The 18,700-nt window shown below is 34.7% G+C and overlaps 1 protein-coding gene across 1 annotated transcript in view; it reads left to right on the plus strand.

Moving 5' to 3' along the window:
- The first annotated feature begins 805 nt into the window (after positions 1-805).
- The window catches only part of Enthd1 (ENTH domain containing 1), a 122,346-nt gene continuing 104,451 nt past the window's right edge, over positions 806-18,700 (plus strand). Inside the window, exons 1-2 of the mRNA XM_005322416.4 lie at positions 806-919; positions 5,800-6,293. Of these exons, the coding sequence (XP_005322473.2) occupies positions 5,945-6,293 (349 nt within the window). The 5' untranslated portion in view covers positions 806-919; positions 5,800-5,944. The remainder of the gene's footprint in view (positions 920-5,799; positions 6,294-18,700) is intronic.

Genomic DNA, 18,700 nt, shown 5'->3' on the forward strand with positions numbered 1-18,700 from the left:
TTTCAATGCCTGCTGGTTAAAATCACCTAGTAGTGTGGACAAGATTCTTCAGGATCTGACTTCTGCTACTTCATCTCCTTCCACTGTTCCACTACTAGCTTTGCAGCAGGCATGGTAACTACAGTACTTGGAGTTTTACCAATAGGTTCTCTCGGCTTTCAGGCCTTCACACATGATGCGTCCTTTGCCTCTACGTCCTCCTCTACTTTGTCTATCCAGTGAACTCCCTGGATAGGGAGTTCCTTGAAGATTCAATCCACGAAACCTGCCCTTAGATTCCTGGGCAGAATTAGATGCTCTTTCCTCTGTTATTATGCTATACATATCTTGACACATTCTTCGGTGAGGGTGCCTGTCACCTCCAGGGGCCTGTGAGCTTATCCGGCAGGGCTGTGTTTTATCTCGGGTTCCTGGCACTAAGCAGGTGCTCACTGCAGATCAGCTGAATGTACCAATGGCTGCTTCTCGGCGGGGCGCCAAGTCCTCAGCCACTGGAGGCTCCTCATGGAGGCTGTCCATGGCTGCCCATTGTATGCACTTTGCGCTTGTCTCTGTTCAAGTCTCTGTTGTGGGGGTGGCCATCAGCGCCAGTGGGTGACGTTTCTAGTCAGTTAGAATCTCACTAGTCATACAAATAGTAAGACTTTAGTCTTCGTAAGGAAAATAGGGCAGCGGCACAACCAGACAGACTGGGAAGACGTTTGCTTCACACCCTCCGGCTGGGCTCTTCGGCCTCCGCCATCTATCACCTCAAGGCCCGAATGGGGCGGTACCGGAAGTGAGGAAAACCGGAAGTGATGAGCCGGAAGTGAATGAGGGCTGGAAGCTTCGACTGGGTTGGAGCAGGTGCCCACGGGACCCGATGGTTTGAATTTGAGCGGGAAAGGGTCCCGGGGCCTCAGCTGGCACCTTACCTGAGGTAATGGGGTGCGGTGGGAGAGGGGCTGGAGGGTCCTGGCCGCCATCCCGTCCCCGGTTCCCTGCCAGCGGGCTGGGCACAGGAGGGCCCTGGGGCTCCCAGGCAGCCTTCGTGTGAAGGAAGGTCCCTACTGCAGGTCGCCATCATGGCCTGCCCTCCTTCTGGAAGGTTCCCCTGGCCCAGGTTCCCCTCTGCAGGAAACCGCGCCCCAGCATTTGGCGGTGGCTGGAATGGTGGCCCAGAGGCGGGCAGCGGGCCCACCATACACAGTGGTCACTCTGAAAGGATTGCCAAGAGAAGGCCGTGTCTGCAGGAAGTTGATTCTCTCTCGGCTTCTACCTTCTGTTGTTCAAAATTTCTTTCCAGACCTCTCCGTTCTTCCTGTCCACAGTCCTGTGGATTATTCCTGAAGCAGTAGATGAGGAAACAGGCTCAGAGTCATTAAGCCTTAACTTGCAAATGGCAGAGCAGGACCTCAAAACTGGGCATTTTGAATGCTAATTTTAATAGCATAAACTGGGCAATTTAATGCTTTAATTAGCATTAATAATTAATGCTAATTAAAGCAGGGAGATGAGGTCCTAGGTGTCGCTGTTGATTCCAGTGGGCAGGGACAGGTCTTCTGCACGGGTTTTCCTGTTAATCCTTCTCCTAGGATGGAGTCTGCCACAGGGCAAGCCCTGGGAATTTATTAATTGAATGGATTAATGAACACATATTTAGGTCTCAAAGAAGTTTCTCTTCCTATTGCATCGCTCCCCACCCCCATTGAAGTAGTAACACCTCCTAATGCAGTGATACTCTCTCTGATTATTCTCCTTTACTCTCGGCCAGAGCTTGTGTCTTCCTGAGTCAAACTCAAGTCGTAGGCAGAACCCGTGCAAAACAAGAGCTGCTCTCTCCTACACTACCCTAAATGCATCATTCTGGCAATGGCTCTGGGCACGCAGCCTCATAGCTGCTTTTGCCATTATTGTTCTAAGTCTTTGGATAGTCCATCCAGCTCCTCCATCCCTTATTCCCAATTCTTTTTTCTTTTCTTCCTACCTCCCTTCCTTCCTCCCTCCCTCCCTTCCTTTCTTCCTGTCTTCCTTCCTCCCTCCCTTCCTTCCTTCCAACTGAGCTACATCCCCATTCTCCTTATTCCCAATTCTGAAATCCAAAAAATTTTGAAAACAGATTCCCCCTTCCGATTCACTTGAAGTAAAATCTGAACTGAAGTGAGACCATTTATAGTCCTTATTCCAAATATTTAGCATGTTTTGTTGCAGATATGTTGATTTATTTCACTCTTGAGACCAGCCCCACACCTTACTGTGGGTACCATGTAACATATGGTATAGGCACTGAACTCTACTGTTAAAAAGAAATTGAATTCCACTAATTTAATGTCACCTGTCAAATAATTTCCTGTTATGATTTAGGTAAAGTGGAGAAAAGGAAATAGCACTGTGTAAGTGGACAGATCTAAAAAGAAAACCAAGAGACCTTTTCTACCATATTATTTGTTTGCTTTAGAATTATTTAGGGGAGAAAACTCCTTAACCAAACAGTAAGACTTTTGAGCATAGGGATCATGTTTTATGTTATTCCACAAAGCTGGATAAATGATAGGTTCTCAAGAAATATTTATTGATTTGAAAATACTTGCCTCAAAGTTTAGAATTTGACTCGACAATTGCAAGAGATAGATTTTATTTTTAATATATCATGTTTAAAATTTAAAGCTATTGTATGTTTATCAAAGCAGAATCAGTCAGTCATTTGTTCAATCAGTCATCACACATTTCTTGAGTACCTTCTGTTGCTAGGTGTCTGGTAGATCTAGGATTAAAGGAGTAAATAAGTAGGTCAAGATCCCTGCTCTTAAGGAGCTTCTAGTCTGATAGTGAAGAAAGGCAACTAACAGCAATAACAAATAGGTTAGTACAAATCATTCTAACTGGTATGAAGGAAATTAACCTGCTGCTGTAGAGAATGTGATAGGGTGACCTAAGTTAGTGAGGTCAGTGAAGGCTTCTCAGAGAAGATGACACAAATTTGTGACATGAAATTCCTTCTTCCCACTATTTCTCAACATTATAATGGTGTGAATAGCCAGACAACTTGAGAATCAAATATGGAAATTTGCCTTCTTGCCACTAATTCTGATTCAGATGTCATAACTTTACCATCATGTGATGCTTAATGATCTGGATACTTTCTGGGAAATAACACCATTAAGTGATTTTTGTCATTGCATAGATATCATAGAATCTAAGTGGTTATAATGTCACTAGGCAAGTTAATCTTGTGGGACCATGGTTATATATGCAGTTCATCATTAACTGAAATATTATACAGCCTATGAGTAATTATAATCTCAAGGTTATTTGATGATGTAAATAGCATTTGTCTAGTCACATGTCTAAAACATAATAAACTGACATAATTTACAACTAATACCAATTGATTGAAATTCATATTAGTCTGAAAAAACACTAGTAGTTTGATGGTAACTTCCATATTTTATGTTAATGTCACTGCACATAAGTAAGTGATATTAATTAATTAATTATTTTTTGAGAGAGAATTTTTTAATATTTATTTTTTAGTTTTCGGTGGACACAACATCTTTGTTTGTATGTAGTGCTGAGGATCGAACCCGGGTCACACGCATGCTAGGCGAGCACGCTACTGCTTGAGCCACATCCCAGCCCCGATATTAATTTACCTATCCAGATTCTTTCTTTGTCGTTTTTCTAATAATTGGGAGAATATTTTATTATGGTATGTTGTCACATATGGCTGTTTTAAACTTCTATTTTGGATTCTGAGCCTATTATTTTGCTATTTTTCTGAGGCAGAAAATTTATTTAAAAAAGCACTTCAAAGAACTTAATACAGATTAGAGAATATAAGCAAACCTAAAAATTAAGATTGTTCCAAAATGAAGATAGGTAGCTCTAAAAAATATTTTACAGCTGTTGTTCAATTCCAGCATTCTAACAGTGTCTTTTTAATAGACTTGTAAAGAAACAGATCAATATTTGTTTCTCTAAGCCAATGTCATAGTGAATCTCTGCATTGAGTGAGTTTGGTAGAGGGTAAAAAGGAGCAGTAGAAATTGAAAATTTTAATAGCTTATTTTTATTTGTTTATTTTTGGTACTTGGGATTGAACCCAGGGGCACTTTATCATTGAGTTACATCCCCAGTCTTTTTTATTTTGGGACACGTTCTCAGTAAATTGCCAGTGCTGGCCTTGAACTTGTGATCCTCCTGCCTCAGCCTCCCATGTTGCTGATATTTTAGGTATATGCTACTGTGTCCTGCTTTAATAGCTTATTGAAGCATTATAAATCAGTTTTTACTGCATGTGGGAGTCTGATAAACAGGCCTATATTTGAAGCGCAAATGAGAAAATCATGAAGTTATAGAAATGCTTTTGTGTTTTTCTTCCTAGGGTTGATGGTAGTTTTTCTGAGAAGTCCTAAGTAAACCAATAACCTTTTCTATCTTGCTTACTTGAGGTTATGTTGCATTTTTACATCTTTATGTCTTTAAAAAAGAAATGATAGTTCATTTAGGATGCTTCTGAAACTTTATGCCTGCCTTCAATACACAGAAATTAATCAGGCCTCAGCTAGTAAGTGCAAAAGTAAAGGGAGGGAAATAAAACTAAAAATAACATTCGTTATGCATTTTAGCATTTTTTTTCTTTTGTATGTTGGCAGTTTCTTGAATAAAATAGGATTATAGATTTGTCTAGACTGCCTTGGGTTTGTTCACTCATCAGGACTTGAAATCAGTTTGGCACACTATCTTGGAAGCCATAAGTGGTAAATCACTGGAGAAATTGCAAACTGACTGACTCACCTTAATGCAGAGTAATGGAAGAGGAAAGGGAATGATTTCATGTAAATTGTGAATTGATAATTCACGAGAATCATGTAAAGTTTTGGTGCTGCATACACCATTTTAAGTTTTTGTTTTGTTTTGAGTCAGGATCTTGCTATGTTGCCCAGGTTGGGCTCAAACTCATAATCCTCCTGCCCTGGCCTCCCAAGTAGCTGGGACCCTTTTAAGATTTAATGTGTTTTTTGCATCAACCTACATGAGTTTCTCTTTGTATGCATTTATTTGCGATCTGTAAGATACATGCTGATTACTCCAGGCTTTAAGAAAATCTTTACATTATTTTAATCTCACTGTTGACACTGTTTAATTCTAAACCCATACTTTTTTCTAAAGGTGAGTAAAGATCAACTTAACCTTTTACTCTAATTTACTAGCTTATCTGGACAAAAACATTGGTTTTAGGGTACTGTGAATTGGCTGTGTAGTCCACAGAGGTACAAGTATTTGTCTTAGTAGTTGATTCTCCTTTCTTTTAGATTAACAAGAAAATGGGCCATATTTAGATCAGATTGTGATGACTTATAGTTCTGAAAAGGACATAGTTATAGCACCACTAGGAGATTCTTAGTTTTCACCACCATTTTAATTGCTTTCAGGACATAATATTTTTATACATGGCAACATATGTTAAGCAAGAGATGTCAGAGAGCAAATTCCATTTCTTACACTAATTTGTCTACTACTCATGTAATGCTTTATAATAATTATATTTCTGGATAAAGAAGTTCAATGATATTTTCCACAAGAACTTTTAGGAGTAGAAAGACCACCTTTATTTCTTTAAATGATATAGGCCAATCTCTTATGAAGGATATTCCTGTACCTATCTTGGGAACATTAATGTGGTATACCCTCCATTGTGATTGATGTAAAGTGAGCAGACTGATTTAGAAACAACCTAGATTTTTCAGATTGGCCTGGTCTTCTGTAGAATATTTTAAAGAATATTTAACTTACTTATTTTTTGTGCTTTTCTTGTAGGAAATTGATACTTTATCAACATGGAGATTAATCATTTGTATTTGGGAGCAGCAGAACTACTTGTCAAGAGTTTTATAAACCAGTAACACAAATTCCTGTTCCATTGCTCTCACCCTCCCTTTTCACCTTCAAACTTGTCCTACCTATGGCATTCAGGAGGCAAATGAAAAACTTCATGAAAAATTACTCAGATGCTGAAATAAAAGTCAGGGAAGCAACTTCTAATGACCCTTGGGGTCCCTCTAGTTCTCTGATGTTGGATATCAGTGATTTGACTTTCAACACAATTTCTCTCTCGGAGATTATGAATATGCTATGGCAGAGACTCAGTGACCATGGGAAGAACTGGCGTCATGTGTATAAATCCCTTACCCTAATGGATTATCTCATCAAGAATGGATCAAAGAAAGTTATTCATCATTGCAGAGAGGGGTTCTGTAATCTTCATATGCTAAAAGACTTTCAACACATAGATGAAGCTGGAAAAGATCAAGGTAACAGTTAAAGAAGTTATATAGTGTTACAGTAAAGATAGGAGTTTGGGAGGGATCATTTTAAAACAGGAACTGGGAAAAAGTTCTTTTTTGTATTAATTAAAAAAAAATTTTTTTTTTTGTGGTACCGGGGATTGTACCCAGAGTTGCTTTACCATTGAACTCTATTCCCAGCCCTTTTTGAGACACGTTCTTGTTAAATTATTCAGGCTGGCTTTGAACTTGCAATCCTTTTGCCTTAGCCTCCTGAGAAGCTGGAATTGTAGGCATTTGCTATGTGCCTGGCATTCATTCATTCATTCATTCATTCATTCATTCATTCATTCATTTATTATTTGTTTGTTTGTTTCAATACTGTGGATTGACTGCAGGGGCACTCTACCACTGAGCTCCATCATCTCTATCCCTTTTTATTTTGAGAAAGGTCTCATTAAATTGCCCTGGCTGACCTTGAACTTGCATTCTTTCTGCCTCAGCCTCCCAAGTCTCTGGGGTTACAGGTGAGTGCCACTGCACCTTGCGGAAAAGTTGTTCTTAAATGTACCATCTACTTTTTCTCTAGTTAATGGTTCTAGTTTAACTCTTAAAGTGCCTTAGAGAATAATAAATTTTTTTCAAAAAAAAGTGTAAAATTGATACACTTAGGTTTCTGATAAAATGCTACCTCACAGAAAATGAATAAAACAGGAGGCATGGCAATTTGGTATTAATAATGTCACTGTAATTCATAATTATAATTAGATGGAATTTAGTCATAAATTAAAAATGTTTCCAAAGATGCTGGAATCTACAAAATCCATCTAGATGGAGGTATTTATATGAATACAGAAATTTAGGTCATAAAATAATTCTTTTGGGGGTGGAAGAGGAGGTGAAATAGGGAAAGATGTACAGAATATTCAGATGATTCAGTAGTGTCTGATATTGTACTATGGCAGAAGAATCAGCATTTCCTCTCCATTTAATGTAAAATTATAATTTGTGTTTAAAATGAATAATCTTATGAATCATGAGAAGATAAAATGTAGTGCAGTCTGTGTTAAGTGTGCATTTAAAAATAGATCTTTTTTTAAGGGCAGTTTGAAAAATTATGTTCTGGAAAAATTATGCAGAAAGTACAGTTTCTACATACCCCTCCCCCCCACCTATGATTTCTCTTACTAGTAACATCTTGCAATAGTGTGTTACATTTGTTACAATTGATAAGCCAGTATTGATGTTATTAACTAAAGTTCATATTTAAAAATATTTTTAGTTGTAGATGGACACAATACCTTTATTTTATTTTTATATTTGTATATTGTGCTGAGGATCGAACCCAGTGGTTCACACATGCTAGGCAAGCCCTCTACAACTGAGGGAGCAACAACTCCAGCCCCTAAAGTTCATATTTTATGTGAGAGTTCACTCTCTTTATTATACAGTTCTACACGCTTTGAAAAATGCCTGATGTCCTGTGTCCCACCATTCAGTATCATACAGAATAGTTTTACTGACCTAAAAATGCCCTGTGATTCACTCATTTATGACCTCCTGAGCCCCAGGAAACCACTGGTCTTTATACTTTTGCCTTTTCCATAACCATAAAGTTGGAATCAAAGTGTGTAGTATTTTCAGACTTATTTCTTTCACTTAGCAATATGCACTTGATTTCTCTGTCTTTTCATAGCTGGAGATCTCATTTCTTTTTATTCTTCCTACTTTTTATAAGAACAGCTTTATTGAGACACAATTCATATAATATACAAATCACCCATTTAATGTGTACATTATATGGTTCTTGGTATATTACATTATTTTAAAATATCATGATAAAAGATACATAATGTAAAGTTTGCCTTTTTAAGTGTGCAGTTTGGTGGCATTAAGTATATTCACAGTGTTATGCAACCATCACACCTATTTCCAGAACTTCTTATAGCCTTAAACAGAAACTCTGTAACCTTTAAGCAATAACTCTCCAATCCCATTCTACCAAGCCCCTAATTTACTTTCTGTCCCTAAATTTGCCTCTAGGTACCTCATACAACTAGAATTATACAGTATTTGTTCGTTTTCATATGGTTTATTTCAGTTACCAAAATGTCCTCAAAGCTCATTGATGTTGAGGATGTAATGGAATTTTATTCCTTTTGTGGTTGGATAATATTCTATTGTATGTATGTGCCATATTTTAAAACCATGTTCATCTATCGACGAACTCTTGGGTTTTTTCTACTTTTTAGCTATTGTGAATAGTGCCTCAGTGAACACTGGAGTTCAGGTGTAAAAGTTCAAGTCCCTGCTTTCAGTTCTTTTGGGTATATAGTTTAGTAGTGAAATTGCTGGATCATGTGTAATTCAGTGTTTAGCTTTTTGAGGAACCGCTCTCTTTCTATAGTGGCTGCACTATTTAACATTCCTATTAATAACATAAGAGGGCTCCAATTTTTCTATATCCTTGTAAACACTTAACCATTTAAAAATTATCATTCTAGTTATTCTGTTGGGTGTGAAATATTTCACTGTGGTTTTGATTTAAATTTCCTTAAAGAATAATGATGTTGGGGATATTTTCATAGCCTTGCTGGCAGTTTGTATGTTGTCTTTGGAAATGTCTATTCAAATCTTTTGCTTATTTTAAACAGGTTGTTCTTTTATTAGAGTCTTGAAATTTCTTTATATATTCGATACAATATTGTTATTAGGTGATTCCCAAGTATCTTCTGCCATTCTGTAGGTTGTTTTTTTTTTTCACTTTCTTGATATGTCCTCTTGCACAAAAGTTTTAAATTTCAACGATGTCCAATTTTTCTTTGGTTGCTTCTACCTTAGGTATCATCAATAAGAAACCATTGTCAAGTCCAGGGTTATGGAGAGTTATACCTATATTTTCCTTAAGAGTTCTATAGTTTTAACTCTTTTATTTAGTTCTTGAATTCCTTTTCAATTAATTTTCTGGATGATATGAGGTAGAGAGCCAATTTTATTCTTTTGCATGTATTGGTATAACTATTTAGTTATATTGGCATCCTTGTGAAAATTAGCCAGTCATAGATGTTGGGGTTTTTTTCTATACTTTTAAATTGTTTCACTGATCTGTATGTCGGTTCTTATGCCAGTACTTCACTGTTGTAATTACTGTAGATTTTTTAAGTTTTGAATTCAAGCATAGGAATCCTTCAACTTTCTTCTTTTTCAATAATGTTTTGTTTATTCTGAGTCCTTTGCATTACCTTATGAAGTTTAGCATCAGCCCATTAGTTTCTCTTAAAAAAAATCAAAAGACAGCTGGAATTTTGATTGGGATTACATTGGATCTTCTTCTGTAGATCCAATTTGGGAAATGTAGCCATCTTAAAACAAATTTCTCCAATCCATGAACACAGTATGTCTTTCTTTTTATTTAGGTCTTCTTTTATTTCTTTAAATAGTGCTGTGTAGTTTTTAGTGAATGAATCTTATCCTTTCTTTTGTTATTTCTAAGTATTTGATTCTTTTTGATGCTATTATAAATGGAATTATTTTCCTAGTTTCAGTTTTAGATTGTTCATTGCTAGATTGCTAGTATATAGAAGTATGCTGATCTGCCAACCTTTTTTTTTTAAGCTGTAGATGGACACACAGTATCTTTATTTTTAAATTTTTTTTATTGTGGTGCTAGGGATCAAATCTAGTGCCTCATGTATGCTAGTCAAGTGTTTCTACTACTGAGTCACAATCCCAGCCTATGATCTATCAAAACTTTTGTAGGTTGATCTTGTATCCTGTTTGCTGAACTAGTTTGTTAGTTGTAAAAGGTGGTTTTTTTTTTTTTTTTGGTAGATTCCTTAGAATTTACTATACACAAAATCTTGTGATGTACAACAGACTTTTTTTTTTTTTTTTTTTAGAGAGACAGAGAGAGAGAGAGAGAGAGAGAGAGAGAGAGAGAGAGAGAGAGTTTTTAATATTTTTTATTTTTTAGTTCTCGGCGGACACAACATCTTTGTTGGTATGTGGTGCTGAGGATCCAACCCGGGCCGCACGCACGCCAGGCGAGCGCGCTACCGCTTGAGCCAAATCCCCAGCCCTGTACAACAGACTTTTACTTCTTCCTTTCCAAACTGGATGCCTCCTATTTCTTTTTCTTGCCTAATTGTCTTGACTAAGAATGGTGTGATTGTAGACATTCCTGACTTGTTTCTGCTTTTAAGAAAGCTTGCAATTATTAAATATAATGTTAGCTGTGTAGGTTTATTATAAATGTTCTTTATCGGGTTGAGGAAGTTTTCTTCTGTTCTTGGTTGAGTTTTTTTTTTTAATCATGAAAGCATGTTCACTTTTGTCAAATGCTTCTTCTGCATCTATTGAGATGATCATGTTTTTTTAAAAATTCCCTTAATTCTAGGAATATGGCGTATCGCATTGATTTATTTTGCATGTGAACCAACCTTGCATTCCTAGCATAAATCACAGTTGGTCATATGTATATTCTATTTTTAATTGTTTATTTTAGGTCATGTTTGAGGCTTAATGATGAAATAGAAAAAATCTTCAAGAGTTTTGATTGTGTGTACTGTTTCATCCTGAAAAAGGCATCAACTTTCATGAGGATTAAGTTTATTTTAAAAAGTTAAAATAAACTAAAATTTTGCATGCCTAGGAATAGGTTGAAAAAGACCCATTCTCTTTGTAATATATAGAGTAGCTATTTTATCACTGTACTAAGAGCTCAAATGATTTTTATAGAGTAGAAGAGAAGCTAGCCCCTGCTCTAAAGAGCTTATGAACTGTTTTGAGAGATAAAATAGATAAACTTATAATACAAAGACAAATGTATGTATGCATTTATACCTTTTATGTGTACAGAGTATGGTACAATTGGATATATTTAAATCCAAATAAAGGTCTTTCAGATTCTGTAACATTTGAACTTAGGACCAAAAAAATAGTAAGCTGAAATACAGTATGCTGGACTTTGTGAATACTCCTGACGATTGGTTAGTACCAAGTCAGAAAGAAAAATGTCAACAGAAGCATAGTATGTTTTTTTTGTTGATTATGCAATAGACTTTACATTCTGATCTGTGGATTTGTCTAGTGTTTAACTGATACCTCACTGTCTTGACTATTGTAACTATATTATATCTTGAAGTTGAATAGTGTCGTCTTTGTTCTTCTTCAGTTTTATATTGGCTATTCTGTGTCCTTTGCCTTTCTGTATATGCTTTAGAATCATTGTCCATGTGCACAAAATAATTGCTGGAATTTTGACTGAAAATGCATTGAATCTATAAAGCAAGTTGGGAAGACATTTTGATTACATTGAGTCTTTTCCATGAACATAGAATCTCTTCATTTGTTTAGTTTTTCTTTGATTTCCATTGGTGGTGATATACTTTCTTTTATTTTTTTTTCCTTTTTTTGTAGCTCTATGTTGATGACTGCATTTTTGAAGAAGTAGTGACTTATTCCAATCTACAGACTGGTTTTATTTGGTCGGGCCATCTGATGTGGTCCAAGGGCAGGCTTGCTGCTGGAATTTTTGGGTAGGTTGGCCTGGTATGTGGTTTAGCAGGTGGGCAAGTCTGGAACCTGGATCCTCAGGTTTCGACCTGTCTCTCTCCTAAGCTCTTGTGAATGTAGTTTTGTGTGTGGATAATTGTTTGACTTGTTTTGTGGGGAAACAGCACTGGAAAGTCCTGTTCCACCATCTTGCTGATCTTGCTCTCTTAGTTCTTTCATTTTATTCAGCAAAAATTTTGTAGTTTTTTTCAAATAGACTGTACATATTGTTGGGTTTATACCTAAGTTATTCATTTTTTGAATGTTAATATTACTGCTATTGTGTTTTTAATTTCAAATTCCAGATATTCTTTGCTGGCATATAGGAAAGTGATTGACTTTTCTTTGGTTTTAATCTGTGTGCTACAACCCTGCTATATTCATTTTTTTGCTCCAGGATTTTTTTAGTTGTTGTTTTTGATTCTTTTGAATTTGCTACATAGTCTTGTCCTCTCTATTTCCTGATATTGTCATGTGACTTTCCTTCTTTTGATGATTTGATGGTAACATCTATTGAACTAGGCTTGCATATCTGGAGTAAATCCTATTCAGTAATGGTATATAATTCTTTTTATGTATTTTGGGGTTTGGTTTGCTAATATTTTTGTTGAGGATTTTCTTTTTATTTATGAGAGAGATTGGTAGTTTTCTTTCAGTGTTTTTGTAGTAGGGTGATACTGGTTTCATAAGAATGAGTTAAGAAATATTTCATTTCTCTCTTCTGAAAGATTGAAGAGAATTCTAAATTTCGTCCTTAAATGTTTGGTAGAATTCACCAGTAAATCCATCTGAGCTAAGTGCTTTCTATTTTAGGAGGTAATTAATTATTGATTCTAATTCTTTAATAAGTGTAGACTTATTCATATCATCTTATTTCTTCTTGTGTGAGTTTTAACTCATAGTATTTTTCAAGTAATTGGTCCATTTCATCTAGGTTATCAAATTTATGAGCACAGTGTTATTCATATTATTCCTTTATTGGGCATTTAATTGTCCTTTAATGCTGTATATTGTTGACTCCCCTTTCATTTCTTATATTAGAAATTAGTATCTTCTTTCTTTCTTAGCCTGACTTACTGCTTTTATTGTTTTCTTAAATGAACCAACTTTTGGTTTCATTGATTTTTTTCTTTGGGTTTCCTGTTTTCAGTGTCACTGATTTCTGCTCTAATTTTTTAACTTGTCTTTTTAATGCATTAATTAGTGCATTATGATTATTCATAACAGTAGGGTTTATTTTGACATGATTTATTATTTATTTTCTTATGCTTGCTTTTGTTTAAATTAGTCCTTTTTCTAGTTTCCTAAGGTAGAAGTTTAGATGATTCATTTTATATTTTTATCTTTTCTAACATGTGTATTCACATGCTGTAAACTTTCTTCCCAGCACTGCTTTTGCTACATTCCACAATTGATAAATTTTCTTTATTTTCCTTTCAAAGTATTATAAAATTTGTCTTGAGATTTTTAAAAACTCATGTATCATTTAGAAATGTGTTGTTTAATCTCCAAATATTTTTGGATTTTTAAATTATCTTTCTGTTATTGATATCTAGTTTAATTCTATTGTGGTCTGAAAGCAGACATTGTATTTTCTATTCTTTGTTAAGGCATTTTTTTATGATTCAGAATGTGGTCTATCAGGGTGAATGTTCCACTTAAGTTTGAGAAGGATGTGTAATCTACTATTTAATGAAGTAGTCTATAAGTACCTGTATACCCAGTTGATTGATGATGAGTCCAACTATGTCTTCACTGATTTTTCTGCCTTTTGGATTTGTGCATTTCTAATAGAGGGGTATTAAAGTCTCCAACTATAATAGTGTATTCATCTGTTTCTCTTTATTTTCATCAGTTTTTGGCTTGTGGATTTTGATATTCTCTTGTTAGGTACATTAAGGATTGCTATGTCTTCTTGGAGAATTGCCCACTTGATTATTATTTAATGCTTCTCTTTGTTCCTGATAACTTTCCTTGGTCTGATTTCTATTGTGTCTAAAATTAATGTAACTATTCCTACTTTATTTTGATTAGTTTTCATGTGGTATAACTTTCTCTATCCATTTACTTTTAATCTATGTGTATCTTTATATTAAAATGGGTTTCCTTTTTTTTACTTATTTAATTAATTGATTATTATTTATTTATTTTTGTAGTGCTGAGGATCAAACTCAGAGCTTCACACATGCAAATGCTCTAGCTGTATGCAGTACCCCTAGCCCCTTATGTTTGTTTTCAATGAATGTGGGTACTTTATTGTAATTCTTTTTAAAAATTTTTTTATTTTGATTTGTTATATATGACAGCAGAATGCATTACAATTCATATTACACATGTAGAGCACAGTTTTTCATATCTTAAATGGGTAGACATGATATAGTTGGGTCTCATTTCTTGATCCACTGGGACCATCTAGACACAGCCAGCAAACCTGGACAAATCTTTCTTTTATCATAGGGTAGCACCCAGCAATTTTAGCTCAGCCTCATGAGAATAGGTACCATATTACCACAGAGGGTTCAGGCTCCAATGATATTCCTGAATCTTACTGACATTCTAAGGTAGTATAATATTCTCTCTAGTATGGTCACAGTGTCTATGAACCTTTGTTATGGCCCATTTATGACCATGTTTTTATTTCTTTGTGTTATGGTTTGGATATGAGGTGTTCCCCAAAAGCTCATGTGTGAGACAATGCAGAAATGTTCAGAAGTGAAATGATTATATATATATATATATATATATACATATATTTATATATATATTTATATATATTTATATTTCTCTCTCTCTCTCTCTCTCTCTCTCTATATATATATATATATATATAGAGAGAGAGAGAGAGAGAGAGAGAGAGAGAGAAAGCTATAACATAATCAGTGGATTGATCTATTTGATGGATTGATAATTTGAATGGATTAATGAGGTGGTAACTATAGGCAGGTAGGGTGTCATTGTAGGAAGTAGGTCACAGGGTACATGCCCTTCTGGATTATATTATCCCTGGCTCCTTACACTTAAGCTCTTTCTGCTTTCCTGGATGTCAGTAACTGAACAGCTTTCCTCTGCCACTCCCTTCTGCCGTGACATTCTGCCTCACCTTTGGCCTAGAGCTGTGGAGTTGGCTGACCATGGACTGAACCTCTGAAACTGTGAGCCAAAATAAACTTAATTCTGTACATTGTTTTTGTCAGGTCTTTTGGTCACAGTGATGAAAAGCTGACTAACATACTTTACAAAACGGAATTTCTCAGGGGCAAGAACAGTGTCCCTAGTACTTGGTTTTGTCTGGTATCAATTTGATTAGTGGATGATTAATTCCTTGATATTTTTATACCTTTAGAAAATTTATAGCAATTGATTTTTTTAGAAAGATAAAAATATAAATTTATAATTGACTAATAAAATTTCCATCTCTTTGCTATTTTAAAAACTTTAATGTTAATAGTACCTACTGATATATAATTTACATATGATGAATTTTGATAAGTGTAACCATCACCATATCAAGATAAAGAATATTTCCAATCATGCGGTTAAGTTTTTTATTACCCTCTCCTGTCAATCCTCCACTCTTTCCAGAGGCAACTGCTTTTCTGATTTCTTTAACCATATAGATTAGTTTACATTTGTTTTTTAAATTTATGTAAATGGAAGCATGCAGTATGCATTCTTTAGTTTCTGGCTTCTTTCTTTCAAATACTGTTTTTGAGATTCATCCAAAGCATTTCTTAAATGGTTTTACCATTTTACACTCCTGCCATCAGGGTATGAGAATTTGTTTTTCACATCTTTGCCAACATTTGGTAATGTTATTTTTTTTATTTTAGCCATTTTGATGGAGATATGATGTTTCCATTTGGTCTTAATTTGAATTTCCTTGAAAGACTGTTGAGCCTCTTTTCATATGATTTTTGACTATATGGCTTGTCAAATATTTTTCCTATTTTTTCTTTTTATTTCTTGCCACTTTATTATTGATTTGTGGGAAGTCTTTATTCGTTCTGCAGATGAATTTTGTCAGATAGATGGGTTATCAGTGTTTTATCCAAGTCTGCAGATTGTCTTTTTAGTTGTTTATTGTGGTCTTTTTATGAGTGGATGTTTGTAATTTTGGATGTGAAAGTTATTTGGCTGCAATCTGTTGTTACCCCATTGATTGCCAGGATTTATTCAACTCATCTGCTGACAAGGTGGGTGTCTCCTTCTTCCTCATCTTTTCCTGTGTGTTCCTCCTGTTCAACCAAGATGGGTGCTTGGTTGAAGAGGATGACTTTCTCTAGAAGAGAACTGATTTCAGTTGACTGCAACTCCCTTATTAGAACTCCAGACAGGCTTTGCAAGGTCCATTGTAGGAGGATAAAGGGTTAAAAATAGTTTGTAGTTTTGATGCAGTCTAATTTATTTCTTCTTTTATTGTTAATGCCTTTTGTGCCTATCCAAAGGAAGATATTTTTCTGTTTTCTTCTAGGAATTGTTTGGTTTTTGATTTATCTAGAATTAAGTTTTTGTGACTATTGTAATATGGAAATAGAGTTCATTTTTCCATATGGTATGCAGTTGTTTGAGCATTATTAGATTTTAATAAAAGAGTATTGTCATTTATAAGATCTCACTGGATCCTTAAAACAATCTTAGGAAAAAGAAGGGTATAGTATTTTCCCTTATCTGTGGTTTCATTTTCCTTAATTTTAGTTAACCTGTGGTCAACTTTGAAAATACTGGGTAGAAAATTTCAGAAATAAATAATTTGTAAAATTCGAAATAACTTTTATTGCAGTATATTGTTATGCTTATCCTGTTTTTATTATTAGTGCTGTTAATGTCTTACTGTGCCTCATTTATAAATTACATTACTTATTAGCTACTGCTGTTAATATTTCACTAATTTATGAATTTAATTTAATCGGTAACATATAGGATTAAACATAGTACTATAGAATTAGTACTATCCATGGTTTCAGCACTTGGGGTGTTGGAACATATCCCCTCGTCTAAGGGTGTCTGCCAAATTATAGGAGGAGGCAGAGCTCAGGGAGATTAAGTTATTTAGGTAAGGTTACACTATTCCGTAATGACTGAACACAATTAGAAAAATATCCTGATACTATTTAGTTGTATTCTATTATTATACTAAACAGCCTCTTGTAATTGAGTCTTAAAAAATATCCTAACAAAGTTTCACTGAACTACTAGAATAAACTTAATTAAAATTGTCTGAAAAATACCCAATGAAATGTGAAAGCTTTTTCATACCCTCAATTATTTATCTGCACAAATATGGAATTCTCTTAAAACTAATTCAGGTTCTAGGAAATGTGTGCATTATAGGTTTATGTCCTGTTTTAGTCTTAATTACATAAGTCATGAAATTGCAGTTAATTTCACTTAAATAGGCCATTTTATTTATATATATGCACATATATAATTAATGTGGGGACACATTTTAAAAAGACAAATTTGCAATGATATTAAAAGTTATATTAAGGCTGGAGCTGTAGCTCAGTGGCAGAGTATTTTCCTAGCACATGTGAGACACTGGGTTCAATCCTCAGCACCGCATAATAAAAATAAATAAATAAAATAAAGGCATTCTGTCTATATACAACTACAAAAAATTAAAATTAAAAAGAAGTTATGTTAAGCTGTTTTACTAAAAGTAGCATGCGTTGGCAATATTACTGCCATGTTGCCTCTCAGTGTCATTGCCAGTCACCTGATTTAGAAAATTAGGTACTTCGTATTTGTATTCATGACTGGTTTATTTATATGCTGCTTGTCTTTTGTGGCCTCCAAAACTCAGGGATTGGCCCATATCAATCATGTTTCTATTTATTCACTTAAGTGAATATCTTGGACTAATAGCTAAGCCTTTTAAAGCCGTTGTTAAGAGCTATAAATTAAATGGTAAAAGGCAAATACTATGGAAGGCATGATATTTATTTATATTTATATTAGGTTAAAACTATTAAAATCTATTGGGAAATTGAGTTCAGGTTCTCATAGGAGAAAAGAAATCACTAGATATTTGGTTCCTGAAAATTTTTAGAAAAAGAGGAAACCATGGGTGGGAAGGAGGAAAATGAATGACTGAGATTTTCTTTTTCAAGGCAAATGTAATACATAGACAAAACCTAGATATCTAGCAAGAAGTTGAAGAAAGAGAAAATATTGTAAAATGTAAAAATAAGTTACTTCAGATGTCGATTAGCCATGTCAAGGCTAAGGTAAAATAGTTAATATTTGAGGGTTTCACTGCTTTTACAGAAGGGACTGGATTTGGAGATGTATGAAAGTTCCTAGTCAGTATGATGCAGCAGCTACGCACTGAAGGAAGGAATCTAACTTCAAAATGGATCAGATTTAATTTTTTTCTACTGCTAGTCAAAATTTTCTCATCAGAGAATCCACCTTATATATGGTGATAGTTTAATAAATATAATGTAGCTCATAGGTGTTGGGATGATTCACACAAGGCCTCTGAGTTCATTTATAGCTTAAGTGAGCAAATGTAATTTCCTATAACAAATACATTTGATGAACGAATAGTTTCCTTTAACAAACATATGTTATAGGTTTTGAGTTATCATAAGCCTGTAGTTATATTATTGTATATTTAAACAAAAATATTTTTACTTAAAATAGCTGAACATTTTAGATAGTTTTGTGTTCCCATAAAAAAAAAAGGTTTGGACTGATAATCATCATAGCAAGAAGCAAAGCATGAATTTATTTAAACTTAAAAGTGACCTTCACCCAACTGGCTAGGCTCCCCATGATATTCTTTGTTTATTGTACTCAAACAGATGACAGAATACAGTAAATGAAAAAAGGGAGAGTAACCAGTTTAGTATTTCCAGTGCTGTGTCAACAGAATTATT

This window comes from Ictidomys tridecemlineatus, chromosome 6 (assembly GCF_052094955.1).
Source record: "Ictidomys tridecemlineatus isolate mIctTri1 chromosome 6, mIctTri1.hap1, whole genome shotgun sequence".
In the NCBI taxonomy this organism is placed as follows: domain Eukaryota; kingdom Metazoa; phylum Chordata; class Mammalia; order Rodentia; family Sciuridae; genus Ictidomys; species Ictidomys tridecemlineatus.